Raw genomic sequence first — 20572 nt, 5'->3', positions numbered from 1 at the left:
CAGGGCTAGGTGTAAGGCACTGCTAACCAGGGAGTATGAAGAAGGGGCAAAGACAATGCAAGCATCTCACTTTTTAAGATGTTACATCTCTAACTCCTCTGCCCATGTAACTCCACAAATATGGTGAAGTTTGGCCACCACTGGCATGCTTTGCTGCTTCGTGCAGGTGGGCAGCTCAGGGGAAGATGCTTTATGGAGGTGGCAGAAGCAAGCCTTGGGCCTTACCACAGCCTAGAGAAATACCATCCCACCAATTCTGAGACAGAGTCAAAAAAAGAGAGACTGAAAGAAACAAAGAGACCCAATAATTTATTGGCAGAGCTGAAAGGGGGCATTTGAAAACCATAGGGCTGACTCTCAACTGGGAAGCTCCTCCCAGCCGCAGAGAGATTTATAATACTGGTATCCCTCAGCAAAAGGCTCTGACGTTGAGGCAGAATCCCAGAGATCCTGCATGCCATGTAGAGAAAGAGAGGAAAGTGCTGCAAGATGCGGCCCCAAGGGCACACTGCTAATTGAAAGGTTGGCCTCCCGCCCCACTGCTAAAAAAAAGTTTGTGTATGACAAAATCAGCCTCTATTGTCACCACTGCTGGAGGGCTTCAGGTGGATCCTTCCTCCAAGGAGGAGTGCGAGAGAGTGGCCCATGAGTCCCTTCAGAGGTCGGAGGGCACTGGTGGAGACCTCTCAGTGCTTTCAACACGGAGAGAGGAGCTTAGTGCCAACTCTTGTTCTCACAATGTGATTTTTGTGTTTCGAAAGCTTGAATTATCCCTGGAAAACAGAGGGAAGAAAGAGGTTAAAGGTGTGCATTCCTTCCGATCACAGCACCCCCCAATTCCACCCACCGTGGCTACCAGTGCTGCCATCCCAGTACGTCACTCAAATCAATGCTTGTTAAACCTCCTAAGCAGATCTGCTTTCTAACTAGAGACTTTTCACTTAAGTCAACCTGCTGCTCCAGAACACTCGGAACACAGGGAGATCCTGGTTCATCCCCATTCATCGGGAAGAAAAAAAGTGTCATCCCCTGTGAGCAAAGCATATGATAGACTCTGGAAACCTCCCTGATAGATTCTGGTGTTTAAACAACTCGCAAGATCTCCTCCTTCCCAAATATTTGTCCTCGGGGATTCTGCTTGGAGCACAAATATACCATCAGTCCAACCTTTTCCTGCCTCTGTCCCTCATATTTACGCTCCTTTTGTCATGCCGTCAACAACTTTAGCTCTCTGGTCTCTCCTACCTTAAAAGAATATCTAATCTGAAAAGGTCATTTCCCTCAAGTTTAAAGAGAAGAGTTTCTTCAGCAGCTTTTACTCACGTGAGTACAACCACATGAGTCACAGGGGCTAATGACAAAGAAAGGACTGCTAGTCCACAACCTTCATTTGCATAGTCTTGCAGCACATGACAGATTGGGCAGGTTACAGAAACCTGTTAATGCTTACTGCTAGCCTGTGAGCAGCAGCAATAGGCAAAGCATATTTACACATTAATAGAAAGGTGGTGTGTTTTTTTAAACTCAAATGGAAATAAATGAGATCACAATTATTTTGAGAGGATAGGTTTGGCAGCTCTTCCCGTAACAGGGACAGGGCAGTAAGTTGCCCAAATCAAACACCTAGGGATGCCCCAGCACATATCGCACCAAATGGGCAGAGCTGTGTTGAAGAGCAAAGGCAGCAGCTTCGGAAGCTACGTGCTCTGCAGGACTGTAAAATCCTGCTTAAACCCTTGAGCTAGCATTGCGTGCTGCTAAGAGCTGCATGGTAGCTGTAACATCACAGCACAGTGCGTGCTGGAACACCTCCAGGAGGTGGGCTGGAGAGCTGGAGGAGCAGAAGGAAGTACAAAAACACTCTTTAGAGAGTTAAACAAGTTACTCTGCTATGACATGACAGCAAAAACCATGCTGGAGGCCATCTGCAGAAGACTGGGGTTCACCTTTGCACTTGCCAGCAAAGCAGGCTGTGCTGCCATTTGGGAACACGATTCAGGATTCATTAACTGGATTCTGGTTAATTTGCAACAATGGTTTGGCTTTTTATCCCATACTATACTTTCACCCGTGCCACGTACCTCAGGAGGACAGCACACTTTGGTTAGCTCTTTCTCAGACAAGTTTCTACATTTCCCCTCCTTTTGCCTTTATCAGGGTGCCCCAGGGCCTCTGCTCATCGCTGCTCTCCCTGCTCAGCACAGGTAACCCAATACAGTTGAGAGCTAAATCAACTCTGTCACTGTTTTCCTATACACTTGGCACATTTACTGCGTTCTGAGACTGGTATTTCATGAAGTGAGCTGGTTTCCTCCTCTGGAAGGTCACTTGAATGTCACCTAATAACACCACCACTACTAGGTGCCTGTGTAACATTTTGTAACCACTGATCCTCACAAAAAGCCAAATCTGTGAGGAAAGATAGATATGACTTTCACCCATGACTTCAGAGCAAGCTCTGAGACCACTGCTTGCCCAACGCTGTGGAGGGAGGTTTTGGGATCCCCAGCGGCCCCTCGGAGCTCAGCCGTGTTGGAGCAGCTACATACCACCATGGGGTGGGAACTGGGCAATGTAACGCTTCCTTCCAGCGGGTTCCTCTGCTCTGGCACTCGGCAATGCAGCAGTCCCACTTGGCTACAACCAAACGCAACTCTCATTGCCAGGCCTCCTGCTAGCCCTTTTCAAGAAAAGGGCCTGCCACCAGGGAAGCGGGCACTGGCGGGGAAAAACAATCTATGCTGTGAGGCTCACAACAGCCCTGAGCTCACCTTGGCTATTTTCTCTGCACATAGTCGGTTGCCACTACCAGAAGTAGCAAGTGGTTTCATCTCATTAGCCACAGCATTATTATTTCTAAATACAGTAGCTACTGTGTGTCCTTCCTGAACAAGCTTTTATTGACAGACTAATTTATTCTGCTCCAGCCCACTGTCAAGAGCAAAGGCACGTATGCCAAGCTCCAGGCGCCTCTCTCAGTGTCCATCACATGGATGTGCTTAGCATTCATTTACCACTCCATATCTGCTTACAGTCAACCCTAGGCAACAGACCCGAGCTGAAGACATACCTCTCAGCCTCCTGGGACCAGGTCTGGGATACAAGTGCCTTGCACAGAGGAAGGACACTTTAGAAAAATACCACACAGCATCACAACAGAAAATGCTGCATGAATGGAGATCACGGTGAACACTGGTATCTTTGATCAAAAAAAAAAAAAAAAAAACCAACAAAAATAAAAACAACTTTAAAAATCATTTTGACCTTTGGGAAAGAGCCAGTAGCAGAATGGGCCCCAACACCAGGCCCATAAGGCAAGAGAACATGCCAGCCCAAGGGAAGAGGGTTGGAAGCTGAGAGGTATGCCACGAAGTCACGTAGGAAGAAAGATGAGGCCCTACCCTGGGTGTGACAGAGGGAGGGGGAGCGTTCGATCAGCGGCCACTGCTGTTCACCAGGCCATGAAACTCCTCCCAGGCCCTGGCAAGCCAGAGGGAAAAAAAAAAATGAAACAAAAAAACAAAAAAACAGCACTTCAGATCAAAGGCTTCTTAACTTTTAACGAGAGCAGAAACATTCAATGGCGTTTGAAAGGCACTTGTCTTCAGAGAGCAAGGCAATATTCTCTGATAGCCCTAGTGGATAGAAGCATCCTTAAAACCCAGCCAAACATCTGACAGCGCGAGGCAGCTTTAACGTTCTGCACAGACATGAAGCGTTCCCACTGGCTGCTGGTGATATAGCCACATTAATACCCAGAGACAGGTATGACCTTCCCAGCCACAAATGGAATATCCATTTCCTATTGCTAATAAAATAGCCGATGTTACGTCTTTCTGCAGGATTATCAACGTTCCTTGGCTGGTTCAACTCAGCCAGTTACCGGCCTCATGCTTCACCACATACCTGCGTATGTAGTAATCCCCCCAAAAGGGGCTTCTTTTCTAAGCCACACAGCTTAGTTATTATGAAATTCTTCGATCAGGTGGCAGAATCCAACTGATATTAGAAAGTCTCATTTCCTTTTGCAAACCTGCATTGTTAATGACGACCCAGTAAAAACATAAGAGCTATTTGAAATGAAAATGTTTTCAGATGAAGTTAGAGGGACAGGCCTAACGCTGCATTCCCTGGTGGAGAATGTTACTGACGGACGAAGCTAGCAGACTGAAAAATTGCTGTCTGTTTTACGAAGGCAGCATACTGAAAGCCCTCTCAGGGAGAGGATGCAGAGGTTAATGTGAGCATGACTATTATCTTCTGGGATCAGAGACCTCAAAGAACCTCATAGTTCTCCATTCCCAGCAAAACAGTGCTGGTGCCTACAGCACATGCCAAGCCATTTACTGAACCCAGAGAGTCCCATGGAGCTGGAGGGACCTTAAAGGGAACCCAGGTCAGTCATAAACCCAGACCACCCTGCAGATTTTGTTCCTCGTACTTAGCAGCTACATCACATCTTGTTTTCTGCATTGCCTCATCTCGCCACTGCAACACAACAGGAGAGTCCAGAAATGGAAATCCTGTATTAGTCAGCATCTGTGCCAAAAACAGATCACCAGCCTGGCTCTTACCTGAGCCTCACAGAGTCAAGCTCCCAATCAACATTTGCAAAAGCAGCTCAGGTGTCATATGCTCTTTCCCAGCAAAGTTATAGCCCAAATAAACACAGAGCATACTGGCAGAGTGCCCGTCACGTGCACTCTGCAAGACTGCACACCATATACAGGCAGTCTTGCTGGGAACCCAACACAGAGGGCACAAGCAAGAAGCTTGTCACTGTGGTGTACAGCCTGGAATTTGTGACACTGCCTTCCCAGACCACAGGACAGCAAATCCCTCTTTTGAAAGTGCTGAAGGTGAATCCTAAAGATCACTGACTTCAGCACCACCAGTACAAGCCTGGTGAGTGGCAAAACACTCCAGTTCTTCCCAGTTCAAAACTGCTTGGACTAAACTTCCAAGAAGCAACTAAATCTCCATAGCCCCCCCAAGGCACAGGCTCCTGTGAAGTACCAAGGTGATCAGCTGGTCTAAGAGAGTCCTTATCTATGGCTGGCTAGGTTTTCTCCTCAGTCTCCCTCCCTCCATGGTAGCTCAAAGTCCTCCTGATCTTGACTAGGATGGACAAGTGAGTAACAGTCATCCATGGGAGTCCCAAAGCTACATGGTATCTCTAGGTGACCCTCAGACATGAGCCCTTGAAGCCAAAAGAAACATGAGGGAGAAAGACAGCAAAGTGTGCTGTAGATAGAACAGGACAGCACCCAGGACATAGCTGTGGTGCATTAGTACACCAGGTCAGATCTGCAATTCAGCTTGACGTACAGCAGTATGCTGCTTGGAGAAGAGAAACCTGTAAGTGGCTCATTCTAAGAAAGGCAGCAGCACAGAAGCCCCTAAATGGGAACTTTCCCCCCAGGTCTCCCCAGACACAGCACCCTTCAAGGCCACAAGGCCAAGAAATCTCCCAGAAAGAGGAAAACTGCCCATGTCACCCAGTCAGCACATGGTACTAGACGCTGTGGGTACAACTGCCTCCCTCCAGCACAAAGTCAGGGGGAAGAGAAACTCTGGATCTGAAGCCCTCTTAGCTGCTGAACACAGGTTGGAAAGCTATGCACATCTCCAGTCTCGTCAAAAGGTCTCTACCTCCATGTCTTCCCTCCAGCCTCCCATGCCTTGTATTTCTACCACATTTCCATCACCCATAATCACACCTTCTCTCTTTCCTCTCCCACAGTTCTCCCCGAACTCGTAACTTCTGTTCTCTGCAGAAGGGACACAAGGGCAGATTATTTGTCAACATAATCGATAATTTATTACCCCTTTTCAAACCAAGGAGTTCCCTGTTCCAACATCCCAATAACATCATGCACATAGTCCTTCAGCTGCCAAGTCCTTCTCACAGTCATAGAGAAAAAGCTCTTCCAGCCAAGAATTAAGCCAAGACCCTCATACATATTATAGTACTAATTACTCCAACTATCTGCTGACTTGACTGAAAAAATCCACCAGGATGTGTCTGCCCTAATGTACCTAAACTATGCTAGCGGAGCAAACTGCTCTCCATTTCATACCGAACAAGGCTGCCAGTTAATTTCATCTGGCAGAATCTTTACGACCTGTGACGTGCCAAAGGCACAGTGCCAGAGAGTCTAAGAGGTTATTTTTATGTATAGACATTTTTAGTACCTTATTGCTATACTGTCTGCGCAGCGATCAGATACTCAGTGAATTGATCCCCAACACTTAGGTTATTCCCATTGAACAGATGGGAAATGGAAACATTAGCAGGCTAAATAAAGCCAGCCGGAGCTGTTCTTCCACACTCATTCCTGACCCACAACTGTTGAAACTTCCCACCTTCTCCCCCACTGCCCAGGGTCAGGAGCCAGGCAGGGCTCCCTTCATTCCCCATCAAGTAAGTTGGGGGGAAAAAAAAAACCCAAACACACAAAAAGGAGCCACGATGAGAGACTCCAGCAAAAAGAGGAAGAGCAGCCACAGCCGCTTCAAGGGACTTTCCAAATCACCATTTTGCAAGCAACACTAGCTTTTTTCTCCAACCACCCTCAATATTTAAAACTTAGCAGTTCCCCTTCAGTATTTCCCTGTGCAGCCCTGCCTCCTTACCGTCTCCTTCCCCAGCTAAAAAAAGAGACAGAGAGCTGACAGTGCACGCTACCCTCACAACAGTCACCAAGGTCTGTCCCTTCTGCCAGTCTGCGTGCAACCTCCCAGCACACCGACCACTCACTACGCTCTGCAGGTATGGTGTCCAGAGCAGCACAGCCTCCTCCTGGGTGCTCCCCACGTTCTATCAGAGCGTTTGGGATTTGTTTGAAGCCAGTCAAGAACTTTGTGACAGGGCTGAAAACTAATAGCTTTAAAAAAACCCAGGATGTTCTTCTAGCCTGAAATAATTCTTTCACATATCTGGCAGTATCTGTAGCAAAGGCAAATAGAGAAGCCATCACGACTTTGAAATGAACACATCTGAACTGACCTTCTTGAAAAGAAACATGAAATAAATAGGCTATAGTCACTTCTTTGGTAAGAGACAGGCCACCAAGATAAGGAAGCCTTTTACAAAGTCACAGACACTTCTGAATAAAGCATACTACAGTGATGGAGAACGAATCAATGAATCCATCATTTCAAAGCCCAGGTCTACAGAAGTGCTCTTAGACTTGCAGCACCTGGAAATATTACTGGAATTGGAGAATGGAGTGATAAATGAATTAAGCCAGTATTGCAGAGACTCAGGAGAAGAGGACAGCTATCAGATCTGGAAGTCACCACTCTCCTCTAGCTTTTATTCCTGCTCTCATACTTGAAGGAATGAGGGTGAAACAACGCAGCTCTCTAGAGCTGGCAAGACCCACGGCAACCTGCCTTCTGCCGACAGGATTCAGACAGTGTGTATGGGTCCCATTTGCAAACCATTTAACTTTAGACAAGGTTAACCCTGCCCACACCATTTAAGATACAGTCGAAGACAAAGATGACACAACTAGGACAGCAGCATTGAGGAGTTCTCCTAAGGTCTTGGAAATTAGAAAGCAAACAGAAACCAGTGCTATAAAAACATAACAGAGTTACAGAATTATCTGAACTCTGATGTACAAGGGAGACTTCTCACAAGCACCCAACCACCAGCTTACTGTTTCCCAAACACTGATCTTCTTGCCCAACACCTGACACTTCCATGAGGATTCCTCTTCCTCATTCCTCACTTTTTTTGTCATTCGTCACTTTTTAGTCCTGAGAACCTTGCCCCTGCAGTCTTCTTACAGTGCATGCATACCCTTATTCCCTCCATAGGGTACCTGCTTGTTTCCTAGCTAAAATACAGTCTGAGGCCACTTCCTCCAACTGCCTGCAGTGAAATGAACCCAGTGCCAGCCCTATTAAGATCAACTATTTTCCTCATTTACTCGAGCCGTCCCATTAGTTATCAGTGGTGACTTTGAAAGGAAAGGATAGTTTTATACCCTGCTCAGCTCCCACTGCAGCAGGCACTTACAAATAACTGAAGCTTTGTTTTCAGAAAAAGCAGCCTTGCTTTAGAGCTGACAGGACGATCCATAAAGTCACACAGCAACCAAAATATTTCCAGACCAGCCTGCTCAGTGGCAGCCTGCTGTATAGCCACAGGTCTGGTCTCTCCTGGCACATGTAGCAATGTTGTTGAATTCGCTTGGGATTTCTGGACGGTACTGCAGGTGAGAGCTCTCCACGCAGGAGATGGTCACTGACCACACAGTTATCAGTGTGGAAAAGAAAGGCTGATAACCCCAGCCAGGGCAAAGGTGTACGCAAGACAGCCAAGCACTTCACACTGCAAGGCTCAAAAAAAAAAAAAAAAAAAAAAAAAAAATCAAACTTTAACATGATTCATTCCCCTCCACCCTTTCCCTACTGCAGTTCACTCACTACAGATATTTGAATATTTCCAGTGGCTTCACTGAGACATGACCAGGCTGTGCCTAGCAATGTTCTGCTTTCAAAAAAAGCACAGTGCACCTCCTAAGGCAGCAAAAGTAAGAGGTCATTCTTTTTTTTCTTAATTCCAAACCACAGGGAGTGCCACTGTCCATAACCCACTGTCACTGCTGGACCATGTCACCTCCAAGGTTAACAACGCTGATGAGCAGAACCTATTAAGTGGTTCACTACATCCGAGTGCCCCTCTCTCAGTCCACCTCCGAGGGAACAAAGAGAAGCGATTTCTCTCCAGCTACTGAAACAAGGTAGCCCACGAAATGTCACATATGTTCCTTTCAGGCGCTCAGCACTGTAACATCTAAGGTACTATAAATCCCCTGGAATTAAGCAGAGTCCAAGAGATTGCTCTAGCTCTTCTAGCAAGATTGGAAATTAATACAGACTAGGCTGACCCTTCCACTCACCAGGATTTAGGCAGCTTGTCAATATCACAAGCAAGAGAAAGGACAAACACAGGAAAATTGCTATGAAAGATCTGCTTATCTAGCTAAATGCACAAGCCCCACCACTGAGAGCAGAAAGGACAGAATGCAGAATAGCTCCTTGGAATAGCTGTGAAGCAACAGATACTTTTCAAACACAGCTTGGCAGCACCACTGCTTTCTGAAACAAAGGGGGCTGCGGCCTCACTGACAACTCATGAGAAATGGTGTCTAAAAATGAGTTAATACGAAATGCATCATCACAAAAGGAATATATAAAACCTGAAACACAGGGCTCAGGTTCCACCGTCAGGGGCACGCTAGCAATTTCTACAGAAGCGTTCATTTACAGTGTGTCAAAAGCTAATCCAGGTCAATTCACTACCTAAAAGTCAAGGTTTTGAGAAACGCCTGTTCTTTTCTTGCTAAGCGTGCTCCCTTCCCCGAAGCACAATCAATGCCAATCAAACCCTGCACATGAGCAGAGCTCTAGTGGAGAGATGCAGCCCATACAAATGAAAAATGCCATGAGCCCCCCTAGAAAGGCAGCCCTGACAAAGCCTACAGCACGGCTCTTCCATTAGAGCCTTTCATAAAACACAGCCGGAGTGTGAATATAGAGTGCTGGCTAGAAAGCCCTCCCGAGTCATAAATCACATGGTACATGCGCAGCATAAGTGGAGTTTATTCATGACGGACAGTATTTCAACAGGGCTTGATAGATGGGTGAGGAAAAGGAGCCAGACTTTATGGAGGATAGAACTAGTTACACAAGAGATTCTTCATTAGTGAGAGAACCTTAATGATATGAGGCATAGCCAAACAGAGTCAGACTGAAAGCTGGGGCTGTCCTACTCTTCTCTGTCAACGAAGCGGGCACCATTACCTCTCTGCAGCTGCTGCCGCTTGCTGCCTGCTGGTACCAGGCGAGAAAAGCACAAGAAGTCGGTCCATGCATCACTACACAGAAACTCCACTGACAAGCAGTTCTGCTCTGAATTTACACCCGTGCCGTTAGAAGGAGATGTTGGACAGCACTGCAATCAGACTGCTGCAGCTCAAGCGAGCAATGGAAAAAAAGAGCTCTCGTGATCCCCTCCACGGCAGAAGGTTAATTGCTTAGATCTACCTCACCAGGACACCATCAAACCAACCCCTGACTATCCCTCCTACCCACAGAAGAATAAGTGGGAGACAAGCCAGTTCGCTCCTATTTAAAAATTGCTCCCAGCTGTAATCTGAGCTACTAAACTTGATTCCTCAAACACCTGTTATTCTTGGACAAGCTCATTTTGCACCATACATCAGCAGCACAAAAGGAAACTTTGATGCTATGCAGGAAGAGAGGGCAACAAGCATGGCATGTTACACTGTTGTAGGGAAATAAGACCACGATATTGGATGCACCATCACTCAAGGACTGCCACCTGCCAGAGCAAGAACAGTTACAAACATTGCTACAGCAGCATTCTCTGTCCTAGGAAGTGTTGGTGGCCATGGCTTATAAGAGAAAGGCCACACCATTTCCATTCTAAACTTGCTACACAAACCACCACCCCAGCTTCGGACAGCTGGCTCAGGACACAGCTTTCCCTGCAGAGACCGAGGCAAGTCAAACACCTCCCTCGTCTCACAACAAAGCCACATCACCACAGTCCGCAGTCTGCTACTGCTGAACAGGAGTAAAATATCCTGTTATGGGTCCACAGGAGCACTTTGCTATCTCATAACATGGACAGAGAGTCGATAGTGCCCTCTCCTGGCAAAAAGTGCACGAGAAACGTTACTGGCAGAACCATGAATACGAGATTTCAAGAACAGAAGTGGGAACTTTCAGAAACCAAAGCTGCCTGGAAAAGATTCAGATTAATAATAATAATTTCCCCTTCCCTTCTCTTTCCCACACACACACAGGAGGGAGGGCCACATGGAATATCGGATGCCCACAGGCAGTTTAAATGAGACCTCTGTATTTTTCCTAGTGACCCACGCTCAAAATTGGCCACAACTGGAAGCTAGCTGTCTGCTAAAAACAGGATTGATGTCACCAAACTGTTTGACAGCACACTGATGACAGAGTGATTATGTGGAAAGGATAAGCTAGCATAATGAAAGGAAGTCATGAAAGGTACTTGCACCCTGATTACGGGCTAGATTAGAAAGCTCACTGCTCTATCAACGTCTTATTAATTTGTTTCACTTCTTTTTCCGGGTACACCTTTTCAAGTGTTAATTTAACCAATATGACCTAATCAGTGTATTGGTTTATAATATGCTTAAGAGAAAAAAAAAATTACATTATTCACCTCTAACTAATACCTACGTATGCAATTTTTCGTCACTTTGTGGGAAATAAAAGTCACCCTGAATGGCCTGGTATGGTAAGCTATAATAGGTTTATTTAAAAATACAGCTCTCCTTTCTGTGTACCATGATCTTCTAGTCTTGTTAAAGAGCCTCTGTCACCAGGGCCTGGAAGACTTAATATACGACGTTTATTATGATTAGAAATCATTTGTACAGCACTGTAAATTCACACAGCACTTTCCCAAGACCATTTATAAGTCTAATGGCACTATAAATCCCCGTTAGCTTCCGCACGTTATTCCCCAGAATCTCTATTTATTCAAATGATCTTGTCCCCCCCCAGTGCAATCTTGTGTTTGAATACATCAAGCCACAGTCCCACACTGGGCGCTGCCCATCTCCCAGGTGACAGGCTGGGTGGATTGCTGACAAAGCCCTGGACTATACACTTCAAAGAAATAAGGTTTTACTCTTAGAACCAAACATCCCTAACAACAGCACGATAATGACACAGATATTTGGCTTTCAAAGTGCATTGGCAACAATCGCTGCTGTTTGTATTACTGTTCGCAGCAAACAGCCCCAACGCACGTGAGCATTCCTCTCAATTCTTGCGATTTGCATCAAATTGCTTAAGCACGCATGCAACCAGCAGCAGGCCCTCCCCCTGCCACCACACGTACTTGATGCTATCGGTGTGTGTTTTATATTCCATGATGGTGTTGGGAGGTAGGTTGAGCACTCTTCGTAACGTATCGCGTATCCGGGCTGTCGTGGCCTGGTCGCTGGCTGTCTTGTTCCATATCGAGATAATATCCTCCTACAGAATATCATGTGAGGGGTAAGCAGATGGTACTTTTTGTAGCCCTGCCAAATGGAGTACAGGCCAGTTCTCAGAAGCACTTACCTGGAATCGGACAGAGACGACCGCCCCACAGATTTCTTCCCCCACCATAAACTGTTCTCCCAACATTGCCAGAATGAGATTCTCCCAGCATCGTGACGCTAAGCCCTTTCGCAGACGGATAATCCATTTACCACCATTTTTGTTGGCATCATCCTAGGAAGAGGGGCAAGAAATCGATTTGTTTTCTTCTAGCTATTTTTCTGCTTCCCACAAGAAAGCAGAGCCACAGACAGGAGCAGATATTGATTGAGTGGGGCAAGGGACAGAAGGGAGGTATTTTCAAGCAAAAGCATTTCACTTCTCCCCCATACAAGCACAGACAGAGGTATACCACTTACTTTGAATACAAAGTATTTGAAACAATGACTCTCAGCATTCCAGACGAAGCTCTATGCACTGAAGACTTCAGCTCTAGTGTTTTCATCCCACTAGCAAAGACTAAAACCAGCCTACCAATCTGCACACAGAACCAGAGACAAGGACCCTAAAACTGTTCCTAAACCCAAGACCAATTCCCCTTTTGCCTAATCCCCTGTATATGTACTTCTGCTTGTAAAACAGGAAAAATCCCTCATCACAGAACATGGAAGGCAGGGAAAGAGTTTGCAAAGTGATATTTAAATGCAAGCAAAAAGTTGAAAAACACTTTCCTTCCACATTTCCAGGAATGGGCTCACAAGTTGTGTTAACGCAGAAAGGACCAATCCTTTCTCTGGGAACCACTGACATTATCACACGTCACACAGCTGGATGTTTGTTCCAGACTGCAGCGACCCAGGGAAATAACCAAAAACAAGGGGAGAGAGTACAGAAAAAATTATGCTAAGCACCCAGTCCGTCACCTCAATATTGTGATTCCATATGTTGCACCTGAAAAAGAGCTGAAAACTGCCACAGGCTCCCCTGCTTCACAGAACACACACCTACGAGAAACAGCAGCTCCTCCTCTGCACAGAACACTGTGGCATTCTCTTGTACACCACTGTAGCTGGGAAATCTTACAAGGTGAGAGGGGAACAAACTCCAGCCAAACCCAAAAAGAAGGACAAGTAGGAACAAGTCAAAGAGGTGGCAGTTAGGAAGGGAAAGGGAAGACAGGTCTAGGACAGAAACAGAGAGCAAAGGGTAACTCAGATGGGACTGCACAACACAGGACACCCCTGGCCAAATCACCAGTAATCCCCTCTGCCAAGCTAGGACACACCTTAAGGATGCTAGGCAAAGCAGCTCAACTCTTCTGAATGAAACAAAATTTACTTTATTTTAGCCTTAAAGGTTCTTTAGGGCTCAGATAAAAGTAGCCATTTGTGTGCTCTCAAAGACAGCAAGTGCTAATGAAGCAATCCTGAGCAAACACAGAAGTGCCAGCATAACAGCAGCATTCACCAGACTCCCAGTTTTCAAGTATGACCTAAACCCTGAAGGGGGAAGGCATCAGCTCCAGAGAAACCTCAAAGCATGACAGCAGCCACAAGCAAGGTGAAGAATCCAAATCCAGAAAAGCTCTAGGAATGTGGCATACTCCCATGAGATGCAAACTACTTTCTGATTAAGCGTCCTTGTTTTCCAAGTTGTGAACATCACACTCTAAGAATTAAGCCATCTAGGCTTCAGCCTTTAAGCAGGGAGTTAGGTTTAATTCCTTAAACTTTCCACAATGACTAAAGGAGGTCAGAAGAGAAAAGGGTATCGCTCAAAATATTTCAAATGTGGTTTAAGCAGGTTCAAGGCTAGAAAGAGAACAGTGATTGGGAGGCAGATGCTGTATTGTGTGTTTTATGGTTATTGTTAGTTTTCTTTCAGGTTAAACAAGCTTCGGTTCAGTCAAGCATTTGATTTCCCTTTACCAGAATAATAATGATCTGCAGCCCAGTAAATCACCAGGGAACATTATGCTTAGTGCTTCTGACTTCACCCAGAAAAGGCACAGATGGATCCAGAAAAAGATCAGAGCTACATACATGCATATATGTGCCTACAAAATGACAGTAAGTAGGGATTAGTTTGGAAGAGAAAGGAGCATAAACAAAACCCTACAGAGCAAGCAGCAAAGGGAAGGCCAGCAGCAAGATCCCAGGTCCTTATCTATAAATACAAGAACGGAGAGGGGCCAGAAGTAAAAAAACACAAAGAATCTCTCCACCCCCATCTTAAAATGGCTACAGGGAAATGCTTTATAGAAATTCTGGTATCATTAACTTGTGGACTCTCTGGTTGACACATTATCAGAGCAGCTAGCTCACTAGAAGTCCAAAGAGGGTTAAACATTTTATATAAATTGTATTTGCAGTAACTGGCTATAAAACACCTTGCTTAAAATAATTGCCAACTAGGGTCACATATAAATTTCTCAGGACCAAGCAGCATAATTAGGTACTTCAGAGCAACACATAAAATCCTCATATTGCGAATGGTATTGGTCATTGCTGGAAGCAGGCCAGGAGAATGATTTGCTGGGCAAAGATTTTTTTTTTTTTTTTTTCTTTTTTAACAGATTTGGATAGGAATGAACAGAAGCAAATAAGTGCTCTGGAACAAAAAAAGGAAATGAAGGGCTAAGTCTTCTTTCCATCTCCAGCTCTACGTACAGCTGTAGGCTTTTAACCATATGCATTTTTTCCTTCCTTGTCTGAAAAAGGAGGGTTGGTTTCTTATAGGCTTTGTTGAATTCCACTTAGAGAGGTCCAGCCCTTCTAGAGGAAAGCCCCACACTGCTGTCACTGGACAAAGCTATAATAAAGGGCAAGCGTCTATATTAGGAGGCACAGAGCTTAGTTGGGGTCCCCCCTTTTTTGGGCTCCAGGCAACGTTGCCCAGAGATCCTCTGGACCCACAGGCAAAGGCAGTTCTGCAGCCTTTGGGGAAGTGCAGCTAGCAACTCTCTGCATCTTCCTTCTCCTCTGCCAGCAGGTCACAGGTTACATGGGACAGAGTCCTGAGGACAAGTTTACAGGAAACCAAGAAGAAAGGACTGCACCCAAGAGAAGCATGACAAGAGTCCCCTCACTGTAGAAGGTTCCCTCCAGAATACTCTGGGAAAATACCAAGGCAGAAATGAGAGCTCCAACTCACCTCCCACATGGGTTTGATTCCCTCTTTGAAAAGATGGAAGTCACTATGGCCTGTCAGGTCCCCAGGACGTACCATGTGACTGTAAAACCGCCAGAACTGCTCCACCTGCAATGACACGAACCACACAATGACGCTGCTCAAACTGTTCACAGCCAAGATTCCTACAGAAACAGGCTTCCCCTTCTACACGAGCTGGCCAGAGCCACCTTCACCTCTTCTGTTCTACTTTCTTGTCACAAGGGTGTTGATTAGGATACTCAGAAGGCGGCAGTAGGATCAGAGCTTGCGTGCCTGTTTCCGACTGGCTCCATTACCAGATGACCACCTGAAATATTCAACAGGTGCCTCCAAAGTCACTTGGTGTTTGTCTGACAAAATCTGTGCTAAGATAACTGCTGCTCTGGAGAACAGTTCCAAACATATCTTGTAAATCCTATGGCCCAAACTTTCAATTAGTGGATATGTGTCAAGTGCATCAGCTACAGCCAAGCCTCTCTACACTATACACATTAGCCCTGCATTAACCACTGCTCTCTGCAATCGTGGAGACTGCAGGAGCCTCCAAATGAGACATTTTCTTGTATTTAATTTTACTGTATCCAGGTTTTAAGACAAAAGACACATTCTGGTGGTGGTTTAAGATCTTAAAGCATCATCCAGAGCTTTTATTTAAATGCCTCTTATTTCCTTTTACAATCTGCCATGGTACACTCCGACCAGTCTCCATTCTGGCACACCTGTGTCTAGGTCAGACAGTCTGGCCGGAAGGCAAGGGAATTACCTTTTCTAATTCTTAAAAATAACATATTTATCCTTTGAGATTCTCTGGATGAGAAAGGATTTTAGAAAGGCTAGATCTTTAAAACAAAACAAGGCACTGGAAGAGATGATACTAATTACTACATTTCAAGAGGACTCTCCTCAGTAAGACAATAGCTATTAAGCAGACCAGCAGTGAAGCTGGAGGGGTTAGACACCACCCCAAGTACTTTATCAGAGACCTTAATGACCTGGTCAGCACTTGGAATTCTGTTCCAATCTCTGACCTCTGCCATCCAAGCAGGAATTTGCTTTTATAGCCAATAAAATTATGAACCACGACTGAGGTGGGGTCAGAAGCAGTCTATTTTTGTCAGCCACATCCAAATGCAATGTGGAAATTAAATTCTTACACCGAGTGAATATGCCCTCTAGTGGTTCGCATTTAAAAGCTTTTAGAGCTTTCTACTGAAGAGCAAAGAATAAACCTGAACCCAGATTTAGGCTCAGACAATTCTTTCTGAAGCTTGTTTTCCCTCCTCCTTAAACAGAATTTGGAATCAAACACATTATCAGATCTGCTGGCCAGTCTCTCTCCATCCTAACTGAACTCGAGCACTTCCAACCCACAACAGCAACCACAAAGTCTTTGCAGCAAAGAGGAGACGAGAATGTGTGAAAGGAGCTAAAAATCAATGTTAGAGTCTACGCTGATTTAACACACTGAAAAGTTATTGCCAGATCATCATGCAGCAGCCATATTTTTCATTCACTGAACTAAAAGTACTTGCTCACAGAGGGGAACAGGAGCAGTAACTACCCGTGATGATAGGCTTAGAGCTGTTCTTCCCACTCTTATCCTGTGTGGGTGCAGTAACACAACCCAGCTGCTCGGACAGGCATATTTTTGCAGCCTCCAGAAGGGATAAAGGGATGTTCTTACAAATTCTCACATTACAGAAGATAGAGATTGACTGGTGGGCAAAATTAACATTTGCAAGGGACCCTAGAAAACCTGGACAAAATACTAGATTTAAAAAATAAATAAATAAATAAAAAAGAAAGCCGCCAACAGACTTCCCAGCCTTGAGAATGGTATAGTATGTGGTGCCTCTACAACAGAGACCTGTTTTACTTATGTATCTTGAGATCTTAATGACGGTTTTACACTGCCAGTACCATGCAACAACACAACACTGCCTCTCCAGGATATGCTTGATTTATTCCAGGAATAAACAACCACAAAGCGTGGAAGGGGAAAGGGAGAGCAGCTTGCCTTTTACTGAACTTCACTGCAACACCAAACCGCACCTCAGTCATCACTTCCAGACAGGCAACAGACAATGGGCCACCAGCTGCTCGTCTACACAGCATGCTCCTGCAACACAGGCTTTGTGGTGGGAACAGGGGCGGGGGGAAGTGTGCGAGGGGGACTGTACAGTCTTTGCTTCACACCTACATTGCATCCAGAAAAGCTGTTCCTTTCTTCTCTTGCTTACCTGTCAAGTTCTGCTCCAGCTAGCAGATTTAAGCTGCACAGGAGTTCTTTTCATTTTCTATTATTATTCCAGCTACCACCATTACCGTAGGCACAGATGTCTAGCGCAGGGCAGAGGAGACCTGCTTAAGACTGCTGTAGGTAATTCAAGAACTCATATGTAAGTCATGGCAAATCACTCCCTCTCCTCTGTTCCTGACAGCAAAGAGCAGAGCCTGCACACGCATACACCTAGCACACAGGGAGTAAGCCAGCCACGATGACCACGCCATGCCCCAGTGAGACAAGGACAACAGGGATATACTCACGGAGGCAAAGGTGCCAATCTGTTTGATGTTCTGTTCGTAACTCTGCGAGCTGGTAGGCCTCCCGGGTGTTCGTCTGGAGTACCAGAATGTGTAATTATACTGCAAAGGGTGCTCAGCTGGCCCTGGGACAACAGCCTGCAGAACAGAGAAGTTGGCTTACCCCTTATACACTCCTCTAAAGGGGGAGTGGGAAAAATTACATTCACAGCATCAGAAGTCCACATGTTCCTGCCCTCACAGACTATAAAACAAACAACTGATCCTCATTTTACAGAAAAATACTATCTCTGTTAATTGTCTGAAATGGACTATTAGGTTAACAGCAGCTGACTACTTCAAAGACTATCAGAAATTTGCCGTGTAGAGATAGCTAAGGAAAGAAGCTCAGGAGATTGTCACAAAAAAGCAACCCTCATAACTATTGCAGGCAGTATTACTAAATTTTCTTTTAGTCCTTAATTGTTCCTATCTCAAAGGAACAAAGGCCGACAAACTAAAAAGGGCAATGCAAGAGTGTTAACTTTTTCAAATTAAGGGGAGGGAGGGGCGGGGAAAGACACTCTCCTCCTGGGAAGAACAAAACCGATTTATACTAAACCATGATTCAAAAGCAATTATAACTCTTTGGTGACACCAACTCCCTCAAGCAACCAACACCCTAACTCTGGGAGGATCAGTCTGTCTTAGAACTCGTTATGTCAGCTTTGGCAGAACCCACGGCTAGCAGTGGGCAACGATCATTTCTCAGTTTCCAAAACATCCATTTCTGATTAAAAAGACTCCTAATGAGCATAAAAGAGGTTAACAAGAACGCATCACCAAAGAGTCAAAATTGACAGGAAGAAAAACGCAACAAAAAGCCCTTATCTTGTATCACTGGATATCACTGGACTCGATGATCTTAAGGGTTTTTTCCAACCTTAATGATTCTATGATATTGTTACAGGAGTAACCGGGGCTTAAATCTCTACTCTCCTCTTGTCTATGGTAAGTTTATAAGGACTGTATTACTTTAGACAGAATACTTTTCCTAAGTACAAGATTAAAAAAAAAAAAAAAAAAACCACAACGGGATGGATATATGCCTTCTTAACTAGGCTACACTACACCCACAGAGACCCATCTTAAGAGATATTTCAGCAGTGGCACAAACGCAGCCTGGTAAACCAACTGCAAGCCACCACTCCCCTGTCAATCAGTCCTTTCCCTACACCCTCTGGCACAAAAATTTTGTGGGGAAAATAAAAGTTTATTTCTCATTTCTATTCAAAGCCTCGCAGAGCACTAGCTGCGTTTGTGAAGGGAGTATTCACCCCTCAGATTATACACCTCCAAAAGCTCCATCAAATTATGCAAATGCTAATGTAGGCCCTCTGTCTTCATTACAACAGTAAGAGCACATGAAGCAACCACAGCCCAACAGGGCATATTTTCCTTATCCCTGAACTGAGGACTGACTCTCTAGCACTCCCACATCATGTCCTAGCGATGGAATGTAGATGCCAGCACCGTACCTTCCTCTTGGTAGTACTCTGTGGTTTCTCTCGATCGTTCTTTTCCTTCTCACTGTCTTTCTGTGTGTTATTCTCCTCATTCTGGTCATGGTCTCCACTATCATCATCTTTCAATCTGATAAATAAAAAGAAGAAAGAAAGTAAGTGAGTCTTACGTCTTGCAGCTGAGAAGTTTCATACCAAGCCCCAGTAGTCTCTGCTTCCAAGCTCCTCCGTGGTACAAGGGCCATCAGCGTTTGGAAATCTACACTTGACAACCCACACAGTAAAAACTGCTACTACTTTGCATGCCCAGCGCCCATCGCAGGCATCTTAGGGACACACTTTTAAGCAGAAGCAAGGAACAAAACGCCTTTTTAGAACAAATTCAAGCAGTTCATACTAGATACTGATCTGCCACAGAAAACCCCAGCGATTTGTTAGGGTCCGTAAGTACTCAGGAGGCGAACATGGAGACCTTTCACTGTAACTTTGCTGACTCTCTCGCACCGGCTCCCCACGCCCCTAAGCGCAGCAGAGGCAGCCCCCCAGGCCAGCAGACACCACGCCAGCGCCCTGCACCCCACAGGCCTCTCTGCCCGCCCCACTCCCTGCGAAGGACCGGAAAAGATGAGCGAGAAGCGGGGCCAAAAGGCGGCCCGCGACTCCCCGACGGCGGTGCACGGCAAGGGATGCCCCGCCACGAGCAGAGGCCTGTGCCGCCGGGCCACCGCCCCCACCCCTCGGGCGCGCATCCCCCCAGGGCCAGGCAGCAGCACCCGGGCAGGGCCGGGCCGGGCTCAGGGGGGAGGAACGGGGCTGTGCGCGGCCCCGTGACTCATCGCCTCTCGCCCGACCGGCGCCGAGGCGGCGGCGGCGGCGGGGGGGAGCCTGCGGCAGGGAGCGGAGCCGCGCAGCCCCCGCAGCGGTGGGGGGGCGGGGAGGGCCGCGCCGCCGACTCACGCGTCGAATTTGTTGTTCATCGTCGCTCGCTGCCGCCACCTCCGTCCACCTCAGCGACTTCCGCTCCGCCGAGTCCGCGCTCCAAACCCTTCCGCCGCTTCCGGCGGCGCTGGGAGAGCCGCCCCGCGCTTCCCCCCGGCGCCATAAGCACGGCGCACGCCGGAAGGAGCTGAGGGGAAAGGGAAAAAGAACGCTCCCGGTCGCCATCTTGAGTGCGGACTCTGGCGGACACCCGCGGCAGGGCGGCCGCCATCTTGAGCGTGGCGGGCAGGCAGAGCCACCATGTTGGGTGTCCAGAGGCGGGAAACTGGCGTGGCGTGAGGCAGTCGAGC

General features: G+C 46.4%; 1 protein-coding gene across 3 annotated transcripts; it reads right to left on the bottom strand.

Annotated features, from left to right (window-relative positions):
• Nucleotides 1–308: 308 nt before the first annotated feature.
• On the bottom strand, nucleotides 309–20319 carry EIF4E2 (eukaryotic translation initiation factor 4E family member 2). 3 transcript variants are annotated; one of them, XR_014229016.1, is made up of 9 exons: nucleotides 20241–20319; nucleotides 19299–19413; nucleotides 17785–17919; nucleotides 15220–15324; nucleotides 12148–12300; nucleotides 11924–12060; nucleotides 3402–3480; nucleotides 3071–3199; nucleotides 309–773 (listed from the first exon to the last, which is right to left on the bottom strand). XR_014229016.1 is itself a non-coding variant. In XM_082319929.1 (8 exons), the coding sequence occupies exons 1-7, from the start codon at nucleotides 20258–20260 to the stop codon at nucleotides 3435–3437; spliced, it is 711 nt and encodes a 236-aa protein (XP_082176055.1). In that variant the 5' UTR covers nucleotides 20261–20319; the 3' UTR covers nucleotides 309–773; nucleotides 3402–3434. The 3 variants fall into 3 exon arrangements, 2 of the variants coding, with proteins under 2 accessions (XP_082176055.1, XP_082176056.1); XM_082319929.1 differs by lacking the exon at nucleotides 3071–3199; XM_082319930.1 differs by lacking the exons at nucleotides 3071–3199; nucleotides 3402–3480.
• Between the last annotated feature and the right edge of the window lie 253 nt (nucleotides 20320–20572).

Source organism: Platalea leucorodia (genome assembly GCF_965183815.1).
Source record: "Platalea leucorodia genome assembly, chromosome: 8".
In the NCBI taxonomy this organism is placed as follows: domain Eukaryota; kingdom Metazoa; phylum Chordata; class Aves; order Pelecaniformes; family Threskiornithidae; genus Platalea; species Platalea leucorodia.
This window is presented reverse-complemented; position numbering and strand designations above follow the sequence as displayed.